This window comes from Euprymna scolopes, chromosome 7, assembly GCF_053919585.1.
Source record: "Euprymna scolopes isolate OS-2025 chromosome 7, ASM5391958v1, whole genome shotgun sequence".
Lineage (NCBI taxonomy): Eukaryota > Metazoa > Mollusca > Cephalopoda > Sepiida > Sepiolidae > Euprymna > Euprymna scolopes.
The window spans coordinates 156284375-156306722 of NC_136488.1; the positions used below are offsets into that span (position 1 = coordinate 156284375).

Below are 22348 nucleotides of genomic sequence, written 5' to 3' on the forward strand. Positions count from 1 at the left end.
AGAGCAATGTTCAAAACATTGTCGCTAATTGTTGTGAAATTTTAATCATACATATTCTTCAAGTGCCCGATCTGGTCTTGCAAACATCAACAATCATGGCTCTCCATTCTTCCAGGTTCTCGGTTTTTTTCATGAGCTCCTTGTTGGTGCTCTCTTTATTCGTTGCAAATTTGTTTAAACTATCTGTGAATTTTATGCGTTGTCTTCCTCTGCTCTTATTTTCACATATTTTGCCACTCCATAACAGTTTCTCTAGTGCGTCAGCCCTGATTATATGGCCGAAAAATTTGAGCTGTCTTTCTCTGATGGTATTGAGAAGGGATTTCTTGCATCCAACCTTGTTCATTATTTCTGCATTTTTTTTTTCTTTTTGTTCATGAGACTTTCTTGATTCTCCGCATGAACCACATCTCTGCTCCTTCTAGTCGCTGTTCTGTGTCCTTAGTTAGGGTTAAGCATTCGCATCCATATAGAAAAATGGCCCATGCATAGGCTTCCATGTGCTCTCACGACGTAGACACCCTCGATAAACCCGACAGGCAGCTAAATCCCATCCCCACACAGTAGAGATTCCTAGATGTAAAAGATTTTTCTACTCGAGTAGTTTCTTCCCCAGAACCGCTAGATTTTGGAATTTCATTCCAGGTCCTTACTTCCCCAACTGTACTGACATGCAAAAGTTCAAGTGTAACGTGAACCGACATCTTGCTGCCCAAATCCCTACATAGTAACCCAGTAGTTGTTTCCTCTGATAGTAGCCCCCTACACCAAAGTGGCAATTTGCCTTGTTTGGGGTGAAAATGTAATTAAAAAAAAAACAAAAACATCTTTGTCTTGAGGCTTATCTTATTGTTGGTAAAAATGAATTTCTTGGATTGTCCAATTCTCTTCTTGATTTGTGTCACACTTGCCATCCGGGTGATAGTACAACCAAGGCATTTAAAGGTGTTTACTTGTCTGATTCTCTTTCCCTTACACTCTATGTTGCATTATGGTATTACAGCTTTCTTTGAGCTCACCATACATTCCGTCTTCTTTGCATCGAGATGTAATCCTTTCTTTTTGCTTTCGTCTGTTACTGTTGTTAAAATATTTTGCAGTTTTTCTTCAGAGTTGGTGATAAGGACGATATCATTTGCATATCTCGGGTTGTTGCTATTCATCATTCCCTTATAGGACATTTAAAAACATAGACGGCGTTGTTAGTTTTTAGTAAATTGTCTTCTGGTCGGGTTATTGCTTATTAGTAGGGCTATGGCAACAGCATATTCTTATCATTGTTTTAACTCTCGTGTATATATCTGACACAGTTAATCAACCGAGAACCAAATCACTCTATATAAAAGCATTTAAGATATCAATGGATACACGCTCGAGAGTAAAAACAATGAAAAGAATATGCTGTTGTCATAGGCCTACTTATTAATAAACGAATTTTTTGTATATATAGATCCAAGAATACCTGTCCTAGGGTAGGTAAGATGAACTTCTCAAACAGAAAAGTTTTCCACGATTTTTATGTCCCCTTATGAAGATTTAAATTAAGATCTGATGCTACTAAACCATATGCTTAGAATCCTTATTCTAATTGGGATTAAAATCTATTACATGATTTTGATTCAATAACATAAAATTTAAACATGGAAAAGTAAAGGGGTCTCAAGAAGAAACTTAAACTTTTACAATGTTATACATGGTACAGCGATTGTCATTGGTCGATTAGTTACGGCTGTTCAGATGTATTTTCTGCTTGGCTATTCAATGCATCAAAATGTCACGGCTGAATGCAAGCAAGGTATTTCTTGCAATTTCTTTTAAAATGTATCAAGAACGATTATTTCAACCCGTTTCAAAGGTAAGCAAATTGAATGCTACTGGGAAAATACCTGAGGCATAAAGGGTGGGCAGAGAGAAAGGAGAGATGGAGCACAGAATCTATACATTCAAATGCATTACTCATAATGTTTGAACAAAGAAATATTCGTTTGCATCGCTTGCATTTGCAGGTTAAAAAATGTGGAAAAAAAAGAAGTTATTTTTGAATTTAGCAAAATGTCTTGCACATGACTGCAGCATTTGTGAAGCATATTTATGTTTTTTTTGTCCTTATTTGAGTTTTGCATATCTATAAAAGTGAGAATAGATGCGAGGACATTCCTCAATGAATTTTTGATTTATGGACTTGAAAGTTGGTATATAGGGCATAGAAACGTAAAAATGTATTTATTTTTGATTAAAATTCAAATTTTAGACCCACAAGAGATTCAACACCTGGGACATGTGAAACGGTATTATCAGCAGGAAACATAAGAGAAAAAAATATTATCTGCATTTTCCTGATGAAGGCTCTTTTATAGGTTGAAAAAAGATTTTAATGAATAAATATATTTATTTAAAAAGAAATTATGCACTTGTCGGATATTTTAACCATTACATTTTGAATTCCAACATCATAATGTTTTTTAAACAGGGAATTTTTCTATTATTTTGATTAAGAAATTTAATTAAAACTTTGTAAATTAGAATTCATAACAATTTATTATTCAAAAATTGGAAAAAATTACTTTCAATTATCTTATTCCTTCATTCCCATTTTTTTTCTAAATGTTATCAAGCCATTTTTTTCTGTTTGCATTTTGTATAATTTTGGCCTTTCTCCTCTTCTGATGAGAAGCATTTAGCTTCGAAATGCCATGTTTTTTTTGTAAATTTCCCCTTAACTTTTTCTTTTTGTTCTGATGATATAATAAAGTTATATAACTTTTATTCCTCATCTTTCATTTATATATTATCTATATATATTATATCACTATATATATGGGCCCAACTCTATTCCTGATCTACATTAATGATCTTCCAAATCACATCCTTACATCATTTGTAGACATTTATGCTGATGCCACTACCATTTATGGTAGCACATCTAAGACAGTAAACGACCAAGTTCTCTCCGATTCTCTCTCCTCTGATCTTGAGCATGTAGTACAATGGGGAAAGGAGTGGTTGGTTACTTTTAATACATTAAAACCAAGCTTCTCTCTTTACATCATCAACACTCTGATCCATATCTGGCATCAATTGAAATGAATGGCTCTCGTCTTCAGGAGGCTTCAAGTTTTGACAAGCTTGACTGATCTTAAATGGAACACGTACATCAAATCTGTTTCCAAGGCCGCTGGAAAAATGGTGGGATCTTTCTATCGATCCAGTAGATATCTCACTGCTGATGCAATTCTCTATCTATATAAGAGCCGGGTACATCCAAGGATGGAATACTGTTGCCACATCTGAGCAGGAGCTGCTAGAAAGGACTTGTCCTGCCTTGATAGAGTTCAAAATAGACTTCGTAGCCTCGTAGGAGATGTCCTTTTCTCTTCCCTGCAACCTCTATCTCACAGAAGAGATGTTGCGAGTTTGTCTCTGATGTATTGTTATTTTCATGGAAAGTGTTCGACTGAGCTCCAGTCTATGGTCCCCCCTCGCCAAAATTTCACAAGAAACACTCGTCTAGCTGAAAACACTATCAATAATTCCCTCCACTCTTTATCTGTGCCTAAACCTAAACGTAGATTCCATGAACAAAGCTTTTTTCATAGAACTGCACGCCTGTGGAATTGTCTTCCGTTTTCCTGCTTTCCAGCTGACTGCAATATGGTTGTGTTCAAGTCTAACATAAACAAGTTCTTGATGAGCCTTCGATGTAAGTTAACAAATTTACCGATTTTACATTACTAATGATTACTATATCGTCCAATTTCCACTGTACACTTTAACCCTTATCCTCGAGTGGCCTCTTGGCCTTGATAATGTGGTGATGCCTGTGTCAAAAAAATATATATATATATATATATTACAATAGAAAAATGCGAGCATGAAAAGTAATATAGTTAAGCTTAAACATGGAAAAGTAAAGAACTAGTTAAAACTGCAAAAGAAAACAAGATATTCTAGTAAAAGATATAATAAATTTATAATTTAAAATATTGCTGCATTAAGAATTGATTAAATAATATTATGAATTGAATTTAAAAAAATTCTTAATGCTGCAATATTTTAAGTTATAAATTTATTATATTTTTTACTAGAATATCCTGTCCTTTTCTTTTCCAGTTTTAACAACTAGTTCTTTATTTTTCCATGTTTAAGCTAAAACATATTACTTTTCATGCTCACATTTTCCTATTGAAATCCATGATTTTTCCAGGCTTCCAGTAAATTCTCTTGTTTTTTGTTTAATTTCAGTCTTATTTTTTGACCCCATAAACTGTTTCACTTATCACTTCTCTTTTCGTGAGAGCGGTGAATTCTTAGCAGCAGTAATCACTGAAGCGACGTGGTTGCTATGGAAACTAGTCAGTTTTCTGGGAGACTGGAAAAATCATGGATTACAATAGAAAAATTTGAGCAGGAAAAGTAATATGGTTAAGCTTAAACATCGAAAAGTAAAGGACTAGTTTTTAAAACTGAAAAAGTAAAGGACAAGATGCTTTAGTAAAAAATATAACTTAAAATATTGCAGCATTAAGAATTTAAAAAAAAAGTTCAATTGATAACATTATATAATCAATTCTTAATGCTGCAATATTTTAAGTTATAAATTTTTTGTACCGATACTATGACCACAAAAGTACATTCAACAATAAAAAACACTGTATAAAAACAATACTAGCGAACAAATACTGGGAACTCAAAGAAAGCGGACATTCGCCGGTAGTTGAATGGAAAATAACAAGACAAGCTACCACGTGTAGGCATTTAGACGACTCATGTAAATTATGCCTTCATGAAAAATTTGCTATCCTGTACTTTAAAGAACCCCAAAATCTATTAAACTGTAGAAGAGAAATAGCAAATAACTGTGTTCACAAAATAAAACTTACTCTATGATAGCTTTACAAAATAGCTTTAAAACTAACAAAAACAATAGAAAATAAACAAATAAATAAATTAAATAAACATGAATATACATAAACGATCACACATATATGTATGTATATATATATATATATATATATATATATATATATATGTATATATATGTGCATATATGTATGTACACATATGTATATTTATATATTAAAAAAAAAGGAAAAGGTCTGCCTTAAACCACTAACCTAATTCTAAAACACATCCTTTGTTCGATAAAATGCATGCCCATTGGCTGATAGGAAGGGGCGCAGTGGATACTAGAAAGCTCATTGGCTAACTAAAATCCTCAACAGAAGAGGACCATATAAAAACGAGAAACAACCACAGAATTTGCGCATAAGCCTGACGAATCCTAGGGTGGATGAAACGCCGAATATTCAGTGTAGCTTAATCACCATATATATTTTATAAATTACTAGATATATATATATATATATATATATATATATATATATATATATATATATATATATATATATATATATATAGTGTACTGCTTCATTGGGAACAGATATTTTTATGCCCATCTCAGAATGGATTTAGTTTTATTAATTATACTAGCTGTTCCCTGCCACGCGTTGCTGTGGCTCGATTTGGTGTAATGGAAAAAATCCTCATATTAAGAACGCCTCTAACCTCCTCATATTAAGAATGGCTTTTGGAATGAATACCACAATTCTCCCCAAGTTAAGAACTGCTTTCGGAATAAACACCCCCAATCTACCTATGTTAAAAATTGTTGAGGTGGACCTAATGTGAAAAGTTACCTTTTGTTTTTTTTTAATAAATTGTTAGTTGAAAGCACAGGATAGTTAGCAAACACCATCCCCTCCCAATGGTAAGAATGGCTAGAAAAAAATAACAGTTTTCGTGGTAGAAACTCATCTGTATTTCACCAAACAATTTCTTTAATGAAGAAAAAGCATTCATATTTTCTTATAAAAAAACAACTTCTGTTAAAAAAAAATGTACTTTCAATTTTGTTAAAAGTTTTCTGAAAAAAAAAGAAAAAAAACTTTAACCTAACAATTTACGGTAAAAAAAAAAAACAAAACTCCAACAATCGACTGATGTATACTTTCACATTTTTTTTTTATAATTTCACGATATCTTATTTTTTTAATAAATTGTTAGTTGAAAGCACAGAATAGTTACAAAACACCATCCCCTCTCTAATGAAATAAATAAATAAATAAAAAAGGTATTATTTGAGCACGATACCCAAAACTGCAGAAAAAACTGTACTTTCACCTAAAATTTATAGTTTTAATAATAAAAATAAAATTTTGGGTACTTATATATTTTTGTTACTGTGCTGAAATAATATTATTTTGAAAGGCATTCTTAACATGGGAAGGATGTTTTTTTTTAACTAATCTGTGCTTACACCTTACAGGTAAAAAATAATAATAAATTGTTAGTTGAAAGCACAGAATAGTTACAAAACCCCCTCCCCTCTCCCATGAAAAATCTGTGCTTACCTCTTACAGGTTAAAAAAAAAAAAGAAAAGGAAGATATGAAACTTTAATTTAATCTAAACAAACTATTTAAAAATAGCGTGATATCAAAAATGCATAAGCACCAAAATTTGGTTTAATTTTACAGGAGATATTGTTCCCGGGGGCATACGATGGCAGATGATAACCGTACTATTTTTATAGTTTTTTTTTTATTATCTAATTGTAAGGTGGAAGAACAAAATAGTTAGAAAACACCCTCACCTCCTCATTAAGAATGGTTTTCCAAATAATAACCTTATATTTCAGCACGGCACCAAAACTACATAAGTACCGCAAATTTCATTTTTATTGGTCAAAGTTTTTCATGCTGAATAAAACCCATGCAATCATTTCAAAACTTCATCTTGTAGTTTATTGTTTTTTAATTTGTTAAGCACATGATCACATTTTCAATAAGTATGTTATTATATTTTAGCCATTTACAGTTTGTAAAATATGTAAACAAACTTTTGCTCGATATGGGTGACGACTTTTAAGAGTCCCTTTTTACCTGGTTCGAGGATATATGTACAAGTTACACAACTAAACGACAAATCTGCCCCCCAAAATCCGGTATTATTTTACTTTAAGGCCCGTCTTACGTTCGTATATAACAAAGTATTTTTTGTAGATTTCAGTGTGCTGAAAACGAATCTACAGACCGTTTCCGTCGCAAAAAAAGGGAGGGAGGGGGTGATCAATTTTCGATGTAACTGCCCTTTGTGGCTACCTGATAGAGCGGCATTTTGTGTGTGTTTATTGGCTGATAACCCCTGAACTTTCACAGCCATAGCCTTCGTTTACGCTACGTGCGAGCATAAACGAAGGCTGGTAAATATGCACTCGCATACTGAACTGCCTTGTCTAAAAACCTTTTAGCCAATAAACACAAAAGAAAATGCCCCCTCTCTCAGGTGGCCAGAAAGTGGGTGCTCATGTTAAGGTAAATTAACATGGAAAAGTGATCACCCACTTTTCGAAAAAGTAATTTCGTCAAATCATGAAAAGTATTTTTTTGCGACGGAAACGGTTTGCAGATTCGTTTTTAGCACACCAAAATTAAAAAAAAAAAATGTTTTGTTATATACGAACCTTCGCCCCTCCCCCCCCCAAAAAAACAGCAAAAAAAAAAAAAATGGAATCTTGGAAATCGAAATGTCGTTAGATGCCGTGAAAAAAACTAAACAATTAAAACGTAATGTTTGATGGGTGCAAACCCTGACGATAAACAAATGCCCGGTTGTTTGGAGGTGTGTGTAAGGTCGGGGGGGGGGGGAGGGGGCAACATAAAGAATAAGCGAAGAAATAACCCTGTTTAAATATCAAAATAAAAATGAAAACGATGTTAAACAAGAAGACAACGAACAAATGTAAAAAAGAAATCTGAAAAATAGGAAGCATACATGAGGGAAAAAGCCGATGGACGTGTTCGGAAAAACGAAAACAATAAAACACAGCGCCAAGTGAAAGGGGGGGGGCATAAATCCAATGGTGCGTTTTACCCAGTAGAAAACATAGAACGAAAACGAACGCTAAAGGGCCATTCCATGTTTTTTAAGCAACTATGAACCCAAACCAGTGTTTCTTTGTACTGTTCCTTGTGAACAGATCCGCAGCAGTGTTAAGTGGTAGCGGGGATAGGAGGAATTTATTAGAGAGAAAAAGTTTTACAACTCCCATTGATTCTAACCGATTTTGGCCGTGAACTCTCACCAGAAAAAAAAATATAGGGATCTACGATTATTGAGGAAGTGGAGAGGTAATATGCCTATAACACACCTCAGATACTGTGCTGCAGTTTGTGCATATTACATTTGCATGTAATGTCTTGGTTTTTAATCCTATTAAGGTCAAAATCGGAGGGGAAAAATGAGTTCATTTTACATAGAGAAAAGATGAGTTCATTTTATATATAGATAGAAGAGAAGAGAAGAAGACAAGCGTACCATTGTTTTGGTTCTTTACTGATATTTTTATAGATAGTTCGTCTGCATGTATGTTTCTTATTTTTCAGGGGGGGGGGGTTCGTAACAATCATTTCACAATTTTATGTGATCGCCAGAAGTGCAGCGTCATGTGTTTTGATATCAACAAGGCATGACCGAAGCAGATTCATATATCATCTTGACATTCTCTTTTTTTATCTTACCTTTTTTTTTTCCAATCACTAAATTTACTATTTATTATTCTTGCTTGCTTTTCATTTATATATCAATTGTAAGTAGTTTGTGAACCAAAGGACAATTATTGCTGTTTTCTATATAATATTGATTGTTAACAATTCAAGTGATTGGTTTTTATTCTGCACTTTTTTTTTCTTTTACTTTTTCTTTTTCTTCTTCTTCATGTGTCAGGTCTGTTTTCACAGACATCCAAGGTCATGGCTCAGCAATCCCTTCTGCCGATTCTAATGAAATCTTATTATGCATCTCGTGAACATTGTACTCTGTCTTCCCCTGCTTGTTAGCAATTTTTCCTAGCATTTTTTTAAAAATCAATTTTCACCCCAAACAAGGTACAGTGCCACTTTGAAGTAGGGGGCTACTATCGGGGATATAAGTTGCAGGGGCATTATGAAGGGAGTTGAGTAGCAAGATGTTTGTTCACATTACACTTTAACTTCTGCATATCACTACAGTTGGGAAAGCAGAATCCCGGAAGGGAGTTCCAAAGACTTGCAGTTCTGGGGAAGAAACATTTGGAGTAAAAGGCTTTCTTACACCTAGGGATCTCTACTGTAAAGAGGTGGGACTTAGCTGCTTGTCGGGTTTGTCGGGGGTAGTTACGTCGAGGAGGTACAAGTGCTTGTAGTTTGTCAGAGCATTCACCATTAAAGTACTTGTAGAACAGGCAGAGGGATGCAAAATTTCGTCGATGGGACAGAGGCTGAAGCCTAGATGACAGTTCAGGATCTATCAGGTTGGTGACTCTCTTTTTAACCTTGTCCAGGAGTGAGACTAGTAGCAGATGCACTAGCCCAAATGTGATAACAATAATCCATACATGGGCGAATGGTGGCCTTATAGAGGTACAGGATACTTTTAGGCATAAGTAATTTTCTAGCACGGTAGAGAGAGCCCACCTTCTTTGCAGCAGCCTTGGCAATGCTCTCAATGTATCTATTCTAGTTCATGTTCCCTGTAAACGTTAGGCCGAGGAGTTTAAAGGAAGTACTTTCGGGTAATGTGTTCTTGGCCATTTCTATTGGTGGTTCATCTCATCTGCCCCCATTATATGTATTAAAAACTTCAACTTTCTGACGTGGATGGTATTCAGAGCCGATCTGTTGTACTCTGCCTTACATATGACTTCTTCATTTGTTTTTCTTTCTGTCCATGAGACTCTTAGAATTCTCCTTACAAACCATATCTCTGCTGCTTCTAAATGACTTTCAGTAACCTTTGTTAGTGTCCAACATTCGCAACCATAGATGAGAATATGCCATATATATATGCCTTAAAATTCTGATTTTTGTGCTCAGTTTTCTGTTTCCGTTTGTGAAGATGCACTTAATACTGTTAAAAGAGGATTTTACCATCACGCTTCTTTTGATTTCCACAACACTTTTACCATTGATTATAATAGTGCAATCCAAGTATTTGAATATAACCACCTGTCGAATAGTCTCTCCTTTCCATTTGGTGTTACACTTTGGTAATACAGACGTTTTGGAGATAACCATGCAGTCTATCTTCTTAGCATTGAGATGCAGCACTTTTTTTTTTTATCGTTTTCTTCTGCCATTGTTGTTAGTATTCAATGTAGTTTGCTCGAATGAGATGTTGTTGGGTCCCGGTGCTTTTTTTGTTTCAAATTTTTCTAAAAGCATTTCATACTTCATTTTCAAGTATCCCGAAGCCTTCTTCTTTTTGTATTTAGGGGGGTGGACCTCTTTCATTATGATACAATTCCTCAAAATATTCAGACCATCTGTTTATAATGTCTCTTTTTTTTTCATAAGAATATCACCATCTTTAGATTTAAGGCAACCAGTTTTTGATGTAGCCTTTTCCCCCAGTCAGTTCTTGTATCTTTTTTTGTGCATGAGTTTGTTGTTGATCTTTTAATTCTTCCTCACCAGTTGGTTCAGTCCATTGTACTTCCTCTCATCGCCTTTAGTTTTCTCTCTTCCATTAAATCTAAAATCTCTGACTTTACCCATTTCTTGTCTTTTCTTTTTGTGACAGGTACGCTCTTTCGCTGTCTTTCATTAGATTACCTTTGTCAGTTGATACAGTGTTTCAAATCTATTTTTGATGATAATCATGTACATATGCTTTATATCCTGGTCGTTTTTTAAAGTTAATCTGGTCTTAAACAGCAAAACAAGTTTCATATTTTTCCATGGTTACATTCATATGAAATATTTACTTTTAAAACGCAAATAACACAAAAGAAAAACTTTCTGAAGTATTTATTTCTGTTAAAAAATAATACCATATAATAAAATTTATGGAAATCAATCCAGTATGCATTATTCGAATTAATCAGATGACTGTTCTCATTTTGAATGCTATTTTTTAAAAAAAATATTTCAGTCAATGTAACCTCCAACCTTCTTCAGGTGTATCTTGCCAAACTCTGGAATCTGTACAGAATAGCATGCTTTCATATCGTCTGCCATAACCGGTTAGAAACCCTAATTAATTTACAATTGTATTCTTAGTATTGCCTACACTGGAAGTTGAACCTTCAACCTCCAGAAGAGTGGTGATTAGAATTAAATCTGACTTATTATATTATCTATTACGCCATGGGTTCACCTAATTCAGGTGGAAGAAGTAAGCATGGCGATTAGAGTGATTGACGGATCAAGAGTCAAGAGATGACCCAAGCAAGTAATTGGAAGTTATAAGTTTACTAGGAACAGAAGATACGGAAGATTGGCATAAAGTTTGTCCCAAGGGTGATCAGAGAAGATCAAAGATTATTTGTCCAAGACAGTTCCTCACCCTCCCTATACTCCAGACCTTGCTCCCTGTGACTTTTGGTTATTCCCTAATCTCAAAGAAAAGCTTCGAGGCTGTTGTTATGAGATAGTTGAGGAGATGAAAGGGCCATACAAGAAGACTTCCATGCGGCCTTCCAGAAATTGTTGGAACAGTACAACAAGTGCGTTGCAGCCGGAGATGATTACTTCGAAAGTGACTAGAGTTTCATCTGTGTACTATTAAGAAAAGTCCCCATATGAATAAAGTCTGGAAACTAATTTTAGGCGCCTCGTAGTTAACAACCAAACTGGTTTGATGTAGCAGACTCCAAATCAATTAAAAAAAAATTCTTTTAATTAATAATTAGTCTTCTTTTTTCACATTTGAGCGTAGTTTATATTTTACTAGCAGGGAGACCCGACGTTGCCCGTGATTGAATGATGAACAACGAATATTTCACACTTCTATATTTTTATTCTCATCAAAATCCGTGAAATCACAAGGGAGGAAGCTTCACATGCCTCCATGCAGTGACTTAGTCCAAAATATGTTATTCTACATTGCACTCTAGAGAACCTACTGTTTCTTTTATAAAATTATTTTATATAAACTTTTTTCCAGTTAATGTAAAAAAAACATGAAGAAATTTACATGCAGGGTTTGAACCTACAACCATGTGATGAAAAAAAACAAACAAACAAACAAACAAACAAACAAACAAACAAAACACGCTATCAACTTACCCACAGTAGAATTTTCACGGCCCATTGTTCTATCATTGTTGCTAAGCGACGACATGGAAAAAATGACTTTACTGATAATAGATAAATTAAAATAACGGTAATCGATTATCGGTAATTATTGGGGGTATTCTGAAACAAAACTTAACTAAGATAACTCCCAGACTTATACACTAAAGTTCTGTAAATTTTAAAGAAAATCAGTTCAGCCGTTTCAGAGTCTATAAGGTACGAACACACACACACGCACACACACACACAGAGGCAAAGTTGCATTTATATAATTGTAGAGATAGATATTTGATGAAAAATTACACAAGAATCGTTTCTTCCTGGTGTTAACTATTTTGATTTTGTCAATAGCGTTTATATTTCGTAGGTCATACGTTTTCCCAGTACTAAAAGAACGAGCCAGCATTTATTTGTTAATTAAGCTTTGTTTATTTATAGGCGGTTGTACAAACAGAAAGTCTTCCCATTGATAACGTTACTTAAGTTGTATATTATTTTCTGAGTCACAAGGAAAGCGTCCTATTGTAGAATTTATATGACAAAAGATTAGTTACACCCACTGACTAATAAAACTATAACGCATTTAAAACTTTCCTATCTGATTGACTGAACAACAACAATAACGTCATCACGAGGTATTTCTCAAAAGCTGTCATATAGATTGAACCCCCCCCCCAAAAAAAAAAAAATTAAATATTGAGCCTTGTGTAAGATATTAAGGAGAGCAGAAAGCAGACCTTTTAGTTTACTTTTGCCAACCTCACAAATCACGATTCCCCTTTTTTGACAAACCCGACAAGCAGCAAAATCCCGCCTCTATGCAGTAGCGATACCCAGATGCCAGCTCTTTCTCACAAGAACAGATGTTGCGAGTCTGTCTCTGCTTTTATCGTTATTTTCATGGCAAATGCTCGTCTGAGCACCAATCTATGGTCCCCCCTTGCCAAACTTGCACGAGAAATACTCGTCTAGCGATCAATAATTTACTCCACTCTTTATCTGTGCCTAAACCTAAATGTAGATTCCACGAACAGTGTTTCTTTCTTAGAACTGCACACCAGTGGAACTGTCTTCCGTTTGCCTGCTTTCCAGCTGACTACAATATGGTTGTATTCAAGTCCAATGTAAACAAATTCTTGATAAGCCGTTCCACTTAAGTTAACAAATTTACCGAATTTCCATTACTAACGATTACTATATTGTCCAATTAACTACTGTACACTCTTTAACCCTTATCCTGGAGTGGCCTCTTGGCCTTGATAAGTGGTGATGCTTATGTAAAAACAAAAAAAAAAGCCTTCTACTCTAATAGTTTCTTCCCCAGAACTGTTAAACTTTGGAATTCCCTTCTGGGTTCCTGCTTCCCCGACTGTAATGACATGGAGACATTCAAGCGTAATGTAAGCAGATATCTTGCTGCTCAACTCCCTATATAGTATTCCTGCAATTATATCCCAAATAGTAGCCCCCTACATCAAAGTGGCACTACATCTCGTCTGGGGTGCAAATGCAATAAATAAAAAATAAATAGGAAAGAATTGCTTTTGTCCATCATTATCATCGGCTAGTTTTTGAACTTGATTAGGTTTTCTTTATAGCTCCTTACATCAAGTGGCTTTATATCTTGTTGGGAGGGGGGGTCAATTTCCACAAAATAAAACGTCATATGAATAAAATAACCCCCCACAAATATTCAAGAAAATTAACAGATCAAAATGAATAATCAAGATATGGCGGTTTGTTTAACTCCATTGCATAAACATTAATGAACGTATAATTATTATACATTCATTGATGTATTAATTCTAGTAATATTATGCTATGCTATTATTAAAAACATTGCGAGCCGTTGAGTCTGCCATTGAGATTTGTCGATTAAAAGCTTGCCGCCACTAAAAAACAAGGGAGTCGTAGCTTATCAAAGCCCAGAGGGCACTCGAGGATAAAGGTTAATGAGTAAGGTGGTCACTCAGCTTTGTATTCGTTGGTGGTGGCAGGTGGATAGAATTTGATTATTTAAGGGAGGGGGCGAGACATCAAAAACGTGTTTATATGGAACTTTAAAGTTATATATATATATATATATATATATATATATATATATATATACACACTAGCAGAAGTACCCATCGTTGACTGTCTTCAAAAAGACCCTTCAAAAAATGGACTCGGATTTATATAACTACTAGTGATGGTACCGGGGTGTGGAGAGGTGGTGTAGGGGGGATCAAAACAACAGTAGACAGCCTGGGTGGAGAAAGGTGTTAAAAAAAACTAAAAGAAAAAAAAAACCCAAAGTGGTAGTAAATAATGGGCAGTCAACGATTCCCCCACTATCAAACAATTATGAGGTTTGCTTGCACGGCAACCGACAAGGCTAACCTGCTTGCCAGTCGGTTTGCCTCAAACTCCACATTGGACCCGGCACCCCACTCCCTCCCCGACTTTCCTTTGTGAACAGACGCCACACTAGATGATTTGAAAATCACCCCTTCTCAGGTACATGGTATCATAAAAAACCTAGACACCTCAAAAGCAAGTGGACCAGATCTCATCCCGGCTGTGCTATTAAAAAATAGCTCCTCTGAGGTTGCTCCAGTTCTCTCCAAACTTTGCAATAAATGCCTTAACGAATTTTGCTTTGCCGACTGCTGAAAAACCGTTTCTGTGGTACCAATCTTCAAGAATTCTGGTGAAATAAGTGACCCACTAAATTATCGCCCCATTAGCCTCCTCCCGTTTTTCGCCAAAATATTTGTCCTTAATTAATCAAGCCCTAGTTCAACACTTTACAGCTGCTAAATTCCTGACCGACAAACAATATGGATTTAGGCAAGCCCTTTCCACAGCAGATATCTTAACTGTAATCTCTGAACGTATATACCGTTCACTGGACAAAACAGGGGAGGGTAGAGCGGTAGCCCTTGATATATCTAAGGCTTTTGACAGGATATGGCACGATGGTCTTCTAAGGAAAATTAGATCATATGTTATCACTGGAAGAATACATAATGTAATTAAATCCTTCCTAAGTAAGAGAAAAATCCAAGTTGTCCTCGACGGTTGTACATCCAAACAATATGATATAAATGCAGGGTACCTCAGGGGTCTATTGTTGGACCCTTATTATTCCTGATATTCATAAATGACCTCCCTGATAAAATTGTTTCTGAGATGGGTATATTTGCTGATGACACCACTCTCTATAACAGGCACGAGGGAAAAACAAAGGAACACATATCTAAGAATATAGCAGAAACACTAGAGGATGACCTCCAATCTGTAGTGGAATGAGAACAAAAATGTTGCCAAGACTAAACTTGTTTCCTTCACTAATTACAATAAATCTTCTCTACCAACAATAGCAATGGGTAAGAACACATTGCCCGAAAGTACTTCCTTTAAACTCCTCGGTCTAACGTTTACAGGGAACAGCAACTGGAATAGATACATTGAGAGCATTGCCAAGGCTGTTGCAAAGAAGGTGGGCTCTCTCTACCGTGCTAGAAAATTACTTATGCCTGAAAGTATCCTGTACCTCTATAAGGCCACCATTCATCCATGTATGGAATACTGTTGTCACATTTGGGCTGGTGAATTTGCTACTTGTCTCTCACTCCTGGACAGGGTTCAAAAGAGAGTTGCCAACCAGATAGGCCCTGAATTGTCATCTAAGCTTCAGCCTCTGTCTCACAGATGAAATGTTGCATCCCTCTGCCTGTTCTACAAGTATTTTCATGATGAATGCTCTGATGAACTACAAGCACTTGTACCCCCTCGACATGACTACCCCCCCCGACAAACCCGACAAGCAGCTAAGTCCTACCCCTTCACAGTAGAGATCCCTAGGTATAAGAAAGCCTTTTACTTCAATAGCTTCTTCCCCAGAACTGCTAGACTTTGGAACTCCCTTCCGGGATTCTACTTTTTCAACTTTACTGACATGCAGAAGTTCAAGTGTAATGTGAGCAGACATCTTGCTACTCAACTTCCTTCATAATGCCCCTGCAAATTAGGTTCCCGATAGTAGCCCCCTACTTCAAAGTGGCGTGTTGGGGTGAAAATTGTCTAAAAACAAAAAAGTAGGTAGATAGGCTCAAACCCGTAAGGTGAAGGAGAAAAAGAAAGTGAAAAAAAAAACTACCGTTTTAGCTGATACGTCCATCGCAATACCGGAAGTTGTGAGTGAGGATTCAAATTAAGGGCAGTCAATCCAACAGTGTCAATGACTTTGCAAAAATATCGACGAAAAAACCACCCCTCCTTGTAGAAAATGGCCCAGTTCAGGGTGAATGAATTAATGTTTTTGGCTAATTTTTCGATATTTATTGCCTGAGAGACAGAGCTTTGAAATAATACCAATTTTGTTACATTCCACAAACATATCATTGATATCAGGAGCTGTCTCGTCAGCTTTTCAGCCTAATTTGAACTGGAACAAGAAAATTGTGCGGATTTGAATTTTGTCCATGCTGTTGAAAAGCCTACAAAAATGAATGAAGAGATTGAGAACTGTAACGAATAACACGATTCGATAGAGCGAAAAACATGCTTCAAAATGATATATAACATGGCTGTATATATATATATGAATGAATTAATTCAGAAATCACAAATGAAATAGTAACATATGTGAGAAAACGATATTGTTTTTGTGGCAACCTCATATAAACATTTGACTGCTGCTTTTACAGTACTCTGTTTAGTTATTTACAAACGAGGAGCTTTGCATTACGCTAAGAACACAGCGAATGAAATCATTTTATGACAGTGCTCAACCCGAGAAGATGAACAGATGTTAGTAACAAAGAGGTTATTATATGTCCATGAGGCTGGACGAAGAAAATGGTAAGTTGGTCTGTGTACTTTCGCAGTACATGTAGGTCAAGGTTCCGATGAATAATTAGGACATGCACAAGGTGATGAAAACAAAGTTTCCAGCCACGGTTATGGTCTTTGGTGTGGGTTCAAGTAAGGACCACATCATGCCACCTCACATCTTTGTAGTCAGCTTGAAAGTTAACAACAATGTGTACCTGGATGTGTTGAAGAGTGTAGTGATCCCCTGGCGCAATCAAGTGGCTGCTGGCAGACCCTGGGTGTGGCAGCAGGACTCGCCGCCAGCCCACAAGTCGAAAGAGACCCATGCTTGGCTTCAAAAGGAGTGCTATGACTTTGTACCTTTCTCTCACTGTCCCCTCTTCTCCCCCGACCTGAACCCCCTGGACTACTTTGGTTGGTCATACATCGAGAACATCACCAACATGACCTCTCACGACACCAAAACCAGCCTGATCGCCACTATCTGCCGAGTATTTGCTGAGCTCCCACCAGCACTTGTGGAAAAGGCATGTTCCTAGTTCCGGACCTGTATCGAGATAGCGATTGAGGCTGAAGGCGGCTACTAGATATCAGCTCTACTACATAATCAAGTTACCTGAATTGATTTTTTCCATAAGTTTTAAAATAAGGCTATAATGTTGTTTCCTTAGTGTGACACTTTTATCGTTCCACCCTGTATGTCTAAATGCTATTCAGAGTAAGTTCTCATGTTGAAAGGTGTTTATGTTGATGTCAATAAGAAAATATTCTGTTGTGAAGACACGAGTTTATTTATGTATATTTATACATCGGCTAAATCAACCCCCACTACAAAAAAATAAACAAATAAAATAAAAACTAACTGAATAAATAAAATGTAACATAGTGTGGATGGCTATATGCAAGTACTGAGCCGTGAGAGAAATGACGTCACGACAAGGAAAAATAATTATAAAAAGGAGAGAGCATATATGAGATCACTTCAAAGGTGTGGATCACGTTTGAGAGCACGTTTGAAAAGACAATATTGTGAGGGACGTCACAGTGGTAATTAGAAATTGAGGAGATGAATGTACAACAAAAAAGCGAGTTGAAGTTCTTTTCTATTCTTTGTCTGCTTTGCGATTGAGGCTACAACGTGTTGGTTCCCGGAAAACATTACAAAAAAAAAATAAAAATAAATAAATAAAGAATAATAACATTCTACTTTTTTAAGCGATTACGTGTGAACAGTCTGAAAAACTTGGGGGAAAGAAGAAAAACGAAAACAAAAAAATATTTTAGAAATTAGAGCGAGTTTCGTAGATAAACTTAACGTAAAATTGTCCTTTGTTTTCAGGATATTCTGATTTTTCAGGGCAATACACAAACTTCTTTTATTACTAATCTTAACTCTGAGGCAAGATCGTAAAACTAAATATAATCATCCAAAAAAGTAGAATCCCCGCTTTCACAAAGCTAAAAGCACAGAATTTGTCTCCCATAGCAAAAAATGCTCTTTAGTTAACTGTTCCCAAGTGATAGAATGCCTCACAAATTGAGTATTATCTTACATTAAATTCATATGAGAAACTGATGCCCATTTTAAATTCTTTAATGTTTTTCTTCCGCCATGTTTTGGAGAGTTTCCACATGTAATCGCCTATAAAAGTAGAATCTCATTTTATTGGGGTGGAGGGGGTTTAGCTGAGTGTAGACTTTTTACAAATTTACCAATATAAACTCACGACTTCACTAGGATTAAAAAGAATATTATGTTTCTAATATTTTTCTATTCCATCGGTACTTTCATGGTAGGTGCCCGACTGAGCTCAAGCATCCCCAATATCAAACCTCAAACATTAAACATTCGAAAGACCGAAAGCATTCACAGCATGAACTCATCCAGCTAAAATCACAGCAACGAACTTCTTTTTGTTCCCCTGTGCACCTATGACCAAATGCAATTTCCTCGAACAGTTTCTTTTCAATACTCACCATTTGTAGAATATCCAGAGATTTACTCACACACACACACGCACACACGCGCGCGCACACACACACACACACACACACACACACACACACACACACACACACACACACACTGATATATGAAAAGATAAGGAGACAAGGATTAAAGCTATATAAAAACTCAATTATGTTATCAAGTCAATAAGGATAAAAATGGTTAAAGTAAAGGAAAAAAGTGAGGGAGTGGAGAGGTAAGCCTCCTTAGGTCATGGCATTTCATTTGTGTATAGACAGACACAAAGACGTTGAGTTTTATTATATAGATATATGTATAATATAGTCATAGCAAGCAAACTATTTTGATGTATCGCAGACTAGCACCCACCCCGAAGAAGCATTTAGCTTTGAAATGCTATGGCCATGTTTGTAGGTTCGATCCCTGGTTCGGGGTGGGTGCTAGTCTGCGATACATCAAAATAGTTTGTTTGCTATGACTATATTATACATATATCTATATAATAAAACTCAACGTCTTTGTGTCTGTCTAGAGAGGAGAGAAACTATAAATAAAAAAACCATAAACAAAAATATGGACAAAATAGACAGCATCGATTTAAAATAAAATTTAGACTAGAAATGGAAATGTTAGGTTGGATCATATGTAGGGAAATGGAGGTGGGAGTATGAAGGAAATGTGAAAAGCTTCAAGGACAGTAGAAAAGAGGTACGGTGTAGGAGGGGAGTTTAGTAAGAAAACAGATTTGAAGAAGCTTTTACGAAGGGTTTAATAAATCCGATTTTCTCTCTTCTTTTGATGACTGCAACATACCTTCATTATTCTTTCCTGCCTTGATAGGATACAAAAGCAGCTTCGAAATCTAGTGAGCAACGCCCCTTTCTCCTCTCTACCATCTCTCACAGAAGACGCTTTGGTAGTCTTTATCTATTTTTATGGCAGGTGCTCGAGCAAGCTTCAATATAAGCCACCCCCTGTTAAATATTTACAACAGAAACTCGTCTATCTACAACCACTTTAAATAACCCCTTCTCTCTCTTTCTCTCTCTCCTTCTCTCTCTTTCTCTCTTCTCTCTCTTTTTTTCTCTCTCTGTACCTAAAACTAAACGAAACATTCACGTACAAAGTTTCTTTCCTAGAAATTCCTGTCTGTGGAACACAATACCACCGGGCTGTTTCAAGGCTATTTATAACATAAACGTTTTCAAGTCCAATGTAAACAAGTTTTTCTTGAGCTATCCTTTTGAATAATCAAATTTTGCCCAATTTTCATCATTATCCAACATCATGGTGTGTTGTCTCTGCGACCACCTGACACTCATTAACCCTTATCCTCGAGTGGCCTTTGGTCTTTGAAAAATGGTGATTCCCTTAGTAAAAAAGATTTTGAGCCTCGTCTAGAATTCTTTCTGTATTAAAAAACAAAAATAAAGAAAAAAAATGTTTGATGCACAAATCCAGACACCAAAAATCACGTAAATGATCAAGTAGTTTTATTTTTACAACGAAAATCATTTTTACACAAATTTTAGTTTTTCCAATGCGCATATTAAGAATGGCTTTCTAAAATCTCGTAAATTTGAATTAATTTACGTTATCTCCCTTCTTCTATCATACTGTTTTCAAAATGGCACCACAAGATATTCTTTCGTAGTTTAGAGATAACATTTGATTTTTTATTTAAAAATAAAACAACTTAAATCAACTCACAAAAGAGTCTGAAGGAACAAGATAACTCCAAATCGATATTCTAGAAAGTCATTCTTAACACGGAGAGGGGGATATTGGAAAAACTCAAATTCGCTTAAGAATGATTTTCTTTATAAAAATAAAACTACTTGATTAATTTACGTGATTTCTAGACAAGGGCCAGATTTTTTTTTTTACTAAAGGAGTCACTACTTATCACTCAAGCATAAGAATTACATACGAGGGTCATTCCAAAAGTAAAGCTTCCTATTTTTTTAAAACTAAAAAAGTTGAAGAACTTCAAAGACGGGAGCAATACCATTAAAAGGAGCGACCTTTTGTGCTCTAGAATTTATTTTTCTACATAGTCACCACCATTCTCAGTGTACTTCAATGACGCATCTGTTTCTGATGCACATCAATGACAGGGCTTGCTTTTTTAGAGTCTCACACCGGATCTGGCCAGATCACCGAAGTTAAGCAATGATGAGCCTGGCTAATACCAGATGGGTGACCATTTGGGTATACTAGGCGCTATATAGCGTGGGTGGAGAGTATTACTGTTAAAGGAAAAGTTATGTGTCTCCTTCCCTCTGCTAGTTTGTGAGTTTCCCCCCCTCCACCCGATCAGGGTAACGTGAGGTCATGGAAGGTAAGTGACTGATGTAATACGGAAGCAATCAGGAATCATTCTGTTCATGTTGTGCTGAGCAGAGGATCCCTTTGTGTACAATGGTCAGAACAATCGCCTAGTATGGGCACTGCTCGGACAGAAAGAAACTGCAACTGTCTGTACAACTGCCAAGAAAGCTGTAGCAATACACCAAAACACTTTTGGAAAAAAAAAAGCGTAAATGGGGTCGTGAATGATGAGCAACAATGAATTCATGAATGCCTTGAGGGAGAGAAATAGATGGGGAGTCATAGCCGTCAATGCCTGAACCAGGCAGGACACAACTTGAATCAATAAATATAGAGGCGTGGGATTATGGACAAGCACCAAAATTCTTTTTCAAAGTGTGGGTAGTTGTCCCACGCAGTTGAATTCACACGACAGATCTTCGTCTCAGTTTTTTTAATAAAAAGGTGCACGTTTCAAGCATATCACTGAATGGCAATAAAACAAAGACTGTTGGAAATTTATGAGTGAAAATTGATGGACAAGACAGGTATAGACTGTAATTTATTTGTACTAAATATGGTTAAATTGTAGAAAGGGTTATATGGCAGGTGCTCGACTGAGCTTTGCTCTATGGTTCCACCCTGTAAGACATTCACCGCAAACACTCGACTAGCTACAAACCTATTAGCAATTTCCCTTACTCTTTATCTGTGCATAAATCTAAGCCAAAACCTCATGAGCAAAGTTGTTTTTTCTTAGAACTGCTCTTCTGTGGAACACAATACCACAGAGTTGCTTCCCAGCTGACTATAACATGACCGTTTTCAAGTCCAACGTGAACAGGTTCTTAATAAGTCGTCCCCTAGAATAAATTAATCCATCAAATTGCCACCACGGTAGCTATAAATTCTTATCCTTGAGTGGCCTCTGGAACTTGATGGGCGGTGACTATAGGGTGACCCCCCAAAAAACAAACGCTAAATGGAGGCCATCTAGAACATATGCGGTAGAACAGAGAAAAAAAGGCCAAAGACCCCAGTGTTTTGATGTGATGTTTTAAATATAATAAACTAGTTATGACCAAAGTTTCATTTCATTCGGACAAAACATTAAGAAACGGGGCCTAATTAGAGGT

The 22348-nt window shown here is 36.0% G+C and overlaps 1 protein-coding gene across 1 annotated transcript in view; it reads left to right on the top strand.

The window, feature by feature from the left end:
- Positions 1 to 1664: 1664 nt before the first annotated feature.
- LOC145280250 (uncharacterized) overlaps positions 1665 to 22348 on the top strand; it is a 31040-nt gene continuing 10356 nt past the window's right edge. The window contains exon 1 of the mRNA XM_080132025.1: positions 1665 to 1855. Within this exon, the coding sequence (XP_079988151.1) occupies positions 1772 to 1855 (84 nt within the window). The 5' untranslated portion in view covers positions 1665 to 1771. The remainder of the gene's footprint in view (positions 1856 to 22348) is intronic.